This window comes from Diorhabda sublineata, chromosome 9, assembly GCF_026230105.1.
Source record: "Diorhabda sublineata isolate icDioSubl1.1 chromosome 9, icDioSubl1.1, whole genome shotgun sequence".
NCBI classification, from domain to species: Eukaryota; Metazoa; Arthropoda; class Insecta; order Coleoptera; family Chrysomelidae; genus Diorhabda; species Diorhabda sublineata.
Window position 1 is genome coordinate 10159335 of NC_079482.1, and position 6000 is coordinate 10165334.

At 27.1% G+C, this 6000-nt stretch overlaps 1 protein-coding gene across 2 annotated transcripts in view; it reads left to right on the forward strand.

Annotated features, from left to right (window-relative positions):
* Nucleotides 1-5410, forward strand: part of LOC130448647 (myb-like protein AA) — a 44373-nt gene extending 38963 nt beyond the window's left edge. For both annotated transcript variants that reach the window (XM_056786099.1, XM_056786100.1), the window contains exons 13-14: nt 1918-2100; nt 5005-5410. In XM_056786099.1, the coding sequence (XP_056642077.1) occupies nt 1918-2100; nt 5005-5091 (270 nt within the window). In that variant the 3' untranslated portion in view covers nt 5092-5410. The remainder of the gene's footprint in view (nt 1-1917; nt 2101-5004) is intronic.
* Nucleotides 5411-6000: the final 590 nt, after the last annotated feature.

Sequence of the window (6000 nt, forward strand, 5' to 3'; positions counted from 1 at the left end):
AAAGTAGAAACTTACATCACAGAGCGGTCGCCGAATAAACAAACGCACCTCCGTTTACTTCTTGCAGGCGACTAACTCGACTCGCTCCCGGGTATGCCTCCAAGGCATGACGCCAAGGGGAAGAGAACGCCTACTGTTGCTTAGTATTGAAGATCAAACAGCTAGGAGCGTTTCTTGTTTTGCGAAATGCGTGACGGAAGAAAGTAATAAAAAACATTCAAAGCCGAACCTAACGATAAAATATTTTTTTGTTTAATAGTATGAACCTTTACGTTTATTATATTCTAATTAATTTAATAACAATATTTCAGAAGTTCAATAAATAATTTTATATTAAAGGATTCTATATTTTTTAAGCGACATCATTTCGTAACATTAGGCAGCGCAAAGAGACACATTTTAACACATTTTATTTGTATGTAAAACACCTCTGTCACATATTTCGACTACTATGTCACAATGATTTTGTAAAAAGCAAAAAAAAAATAAAAACGGAATTTTATTATTAATATAATATCTGCATGGTCCAAAAAAATCTTTTGTGAATAAAATTTGAGAAACTGCAATTTTGGACAAATAACAATTTTTTTTTCAAGAGGAGACACGCCATTGTCGGTAGAAAAGTAGAACCCCCCATTTAAGAAAAGCATGAACAAATACTATAATCAATTAAGAACCAAAACAGAAACTGAACAACAGTTATAAAACATTTTTCGTTACCGTATCTACAAGGACTTTCCAACAATTATCGAATTATTTTAATAAATATGATATTAGTACAAGTCATAAAGGACATAATATTATTATCATTATCCTAATATTCCACCAAGTTAAAATCGAAAACACCTGAAACATCTTTATCAAAATATTTTGATAAGTCGAAATATCAATTTTTGTCTGTCAAAAATTATTAAAGAAATTAATTTTAAAATAGGAGAGACCTAAAATCAAGAAGATTTAGAAGCATAAATATACAGGGTGTTTGGAGGGTGAGTAGCCATAGGAAAATGGTCGATAGGTGATGGTGTTGGCTACGTGTTGCTACTACTTAAACAACATTTTGCCTTAAGTTTAATGAGTAATAATTTTTTTTCTATTTTTCTAGAAAATCTCCATTTTTTTGTATAAAAACTTTAATTATTTTTTTAATAACCGCTGAAATGTTAAAAAAATGATGTCATTTGTTAGTGTAGTCTTACCTTAATCAGATTTAATCATAATTTCATCCAAACTATTCAAAAAGAAATAATAGATAATGCATTTGTGATAATGAAACATGAAATCAGGTTAAGCCATACCACAACGGAAATTAGAAAGAGATGTTACGCATCATGTATCAGAAATAATGGACATCAATTTGAACAAGATTTGTAATAAATGATTACAACACCACGCAACACGTAGCCAACACCATCACCTATCGACCATTTTCCTATGGCTACTCACCCTCCAAACACCCTATATATGCTTCTCTCTCTCTCTCTTAGAGATATTAGAACGGATTTTTCAAAAACAACTGGTAATCTTTTTTTAATTATAATTTATTGGAAGAATGATATTAAGAGATGACTAGGAAATATTAAAATTATTCTTATATGTTTTCTGTATCTTATCCATGTTAGTACAGTCTGGTATTCATTTGGGGTTTTCTCAATCATGCCTACTTTGTCTCTTTATTGTTCCATAACTACTTTCAATTAGGTGTTTAGTTGTATGCTTTTTGTAACCAAAATTTTTTCTTTTTATTCTGTTTTATTTCTCACTTTACAAGGTGAAAAAACATTTTTCATTATGAGAATTGTACGATATTGATATTTTTCTTAATTTTTTATATATGGTATTCACCATTAGCTTACATATTGAAAAATGGGTATAAGTCTCTGCTTCTCTTTTTAAAATAATAATAATTTGTTTCAGGACTTTTTAATGTGTAGATTATGTGTAACCCAAGTAGAACTTTTGAATAAAGTGACTCACCAAAAGTATCTAATGTATATAGAATGTGCAAAACGTGTTAGTGAAAAACGGACTAATGATGCAACAAAAGATACAACGTGTATATTAAATGAGTTATTGGCAGATGAAAATTGGCTAAATCAGGTATGTTTGATTTATTTTTATGTTCAACAGACTCTAAAAATATGGGTGCGCTACAACTCGTGGCGATTTTTAATCCGTTGAGATAAGGATGCGCCATCTCGGGACAGAGATATTTCAGGTAAACGAAAAGTCTATAATATAACTCGTTACAGATTCATTAAGAGTATTACCAGTACCTAATCCACGTAAAGTTAGAAAATCCAAAAATTAAAACCTAGAATTTCTAAATCCCTTTAATTGTATTTTAATTTAGGTAGGTACTAATTAATATACACTAGAGAAATGAACTTTTAAAATTGCAATTGGTTAAAATTCTATACCCAATGTTGCTAGTACCCTTTGTCATTTTAAAATAAAAAAATCAATACTCCGTTCTCTATTCTTCAAACAGATAACTTGGTGTAACAATCTAAAAATGGAATTAGTAGTTGATTTTATGCAAAGTCAGCAGGGAATCAATTGTAATTAATGATTTTAAATTTAAAAAATAGAAATTACAAAAATGTAAAGTATTTTCATGTTTTTTGTATGAAAAATTGGATCAGAAATGATGAATATTCATCTACATTCAAAACGACTTAACCAATTGAAATTTAATGTTATCCATAAATTTACAATATTAAACATCATCCACTGAAACTATTCTTATCTAACCTATAAAAATTCAACGTCATTCATAATCTAACCAATCAAAATTTAATGAAAATTCCTATAGTAACCAGAATCAATATTTCAATGAATCAATATTACTATCAACGTCAATTTGAATATTGAATTTTGAATTCTTGAATTCTATGAGTTTAAAAATTTTTAAAAGCTTCAATAATATCGAAAATCACCGGAAATTATTATAAGTAAAATTTTATTATTGTTATACAATAATACATATTTCTTATATTGTATTTGACTATAATTTCAGTCCCAGACAATGAATACATAAGTATTCGAGTCCACTTTGGTATATATATATATATATATATATATATATATATATATATATATATATATATATATATATATATATATATATATATATATATATATATATATATATATATATATATATCACACTATCAATAGTGACTACAAATTCTAGTTGACAATGTCAAACTTTAATAAAAAGTAGAGTTTTTTGTTGTTTGGATTTTTTAAGTAGAATAAATAGCACAGTTAAAAAGATTAAAGAGTTTGAACTGTTGTACAACCCATTTTAGTACAGGCAAATAAGGTGAAAGTAAATAATAAGTAAAATTTGTGCTCTTAAAAGAAAAATTGTTTATCTCATAAACTAACCACTTTAACCTACAAGTATTATACATTTTTGAAATCAGCTCAAAGAGGAGTATCCAAATTTTACATAAAAAATATGAAAAGTAATTTAAAAAAATAAAGGAGATGCTGCTAGGGGTGAGGGGGTGGCTTTTCCAGTAAGTTTAAATAAGCCATAATGCTTGCCCCTTCCAACATAAATTGACGTGTTTTTGGATTTTTTCTAAATACCAGTATTACAAAAGTTATTAAAGGTGGATACTTTTATCTGAAAAGCACTGTATATATATATATATATATATATATATATATATATATATATATATATATATATGCATCTAAATGTTCTTGATTTTAGGTCTCTTCTGTTTTAAAATTAGTTTTTTTTTGATAATTTTAAAAAAAAGATAAATTTTGACGTTTCGACTTTTCTTTAAGCCTTTATCAAAATATGATATTAATACTGACAATTTGCTTATTTATATTGATCTTTAGATCATGAATAATATGCAAGAATTAATACAATTCAAAACTACCAAATATGTTAATTACTTATTGTAAATATGAATATATATATATATATATATATATATATATATATATATATTTCTTTAATTTCTTATTTCTTGGACTTTTGATATATTAATGCATGTGAATTTTTGTTTTTCATAATTAAAATCTTGAGCTGTATAATATCTTCCGCCACTATTTGTCTAATATTTATCACGAGTAGGCACATTGTAACAGAAGTTAAAATTTTATAGCGGATGTTAAAATCACGAGTTGTCGCACGCCTAAAAATGTTTATATAGTAAATGACACAAGTTTTTATATATGAATTCTGCCCTATTGTCCAGTTTTTAAATAAGTATGTTTATTGTATTCTATTGTTTGTATAGTACTGAGATGTTATCCTTACTCTAGAAATCTTCTTTGGATGAATGTTATTATAATACAATTTACTCTTATCACTTCCAATTTTATCATTCAAAATAATTTTCTTCCAAGCAACAAGTATATTTATTTTATAGTTTCATGTTTTTTGGTTAGAACTAGTCACATTGACAAGTATTTCTGGGATTTATTGTTGTTCTGAAGAAAAAAAAACTGAGTCAGCATTTACAATTCCTGAATCGGAATAATCTGAGAAATAAACAAATATTTTATGAAATTTTTCATTTTTCACAAATTATAAAATAAATAAAAATATTTATGTTTATTCTCAATAACAAAATCCCATTTCTTTTCTAAGTTGTTTTTTATGTAGCTAATTTTTGTACTGAGGTATTGATTTTTGATATATTAGTAGTATCAGCATTCATCCTATATCAACCTAACCAACCTTTTTTTAAAATAATAATTGTAAAAATATCAGTTCGACTTAAAAACACAAATAGGGTGGTTCAAAGATTGGGGTTCATCTTAAAATTGGGCAGTATTACCAGAAGAGCTCTGACAACTGTTTGTTTAGTTTGTATAAAACTGAGAGAAATCTGACATTGATATTATTGTCAGTTAAACGCTAATAATAAAATATGTATATTATACATATGGTACAGAGGCAGTTAAATAGATAAAGTTGTTCGTTTTTGATATCTCATGTCACATGTATGAAAATATATTTATTTGTTTCAGTTATTCTTGGAAGTGCGAACGTCTTGGGGAGAAATAGATAGCATAGACTATAGTTTTAGAACAAAAAATTCAGTGCATTCTCAGTGATTCAAGAATTAAAATATTAATTAGACCGTAATTTAAATCAAAACAAAACGTGTATATTTGAGAGTTTTTATGGATAATAATAAATTGTAATTAATTTAGGAATAGTAATCGATATGCATAATATTTGATGAATAAGTACATAATCTGTTTTTTATGGTTACATTTACCATTGTATGCTGTGCATTTTTTATTTCAGTGCTCTAACATTTTTTAAAAGTGATATTGTATTATTTGTTAATTATTATTTTGTAAAGATTCAGCATTGGTTATTTATAAAGAGCACAAACACTCATTTAATAAAAACGAACATTATCATTTATAATTTCTTTTTATGTTGAAACACGCCAACTCTAACACCATTTTATTATGAATTAAAAATGTCCCTCAGAAACATTGATATCGCTTATTTCTAATTTCCTGGAGCTTTAGCAATCGAATTATATTAACTATTTCCTTTTGACGTGGAATGACAAACTGACTGACTGAACATCTTTTATGTCATCTTAAAAACGCTTAAACAACAAAACAAAAAAATACGTGAACGCGATAAACATTTACTATCATACTCTTCTTTTAATAAATGTATTTGTCAAAACCACGATTTAGTGGTCGTTCGGGCTCTTCTGTAATAACATGGATCGAGGAAGCAAGTTGAGACTTTGTGTAAAGGTTCCTAAGACTTATCACTCAAGCATTTAAGATACATTTACTAACCCACTCTTTCTACTATATGAGGCCAAGAAATCAGGAACCGCACTATGTATTTCAAGGATTCGTTGGGCGACTGTTTGCCGCATCAAACAATTTGGGCTATATTTATACATATTTGGTTCTTAAACAGTATCGCTCAGATGAACAGTAATAAAAAAGAGAAAATTTCTGACATTCATTCAAAAGTCTTAGTAGCTT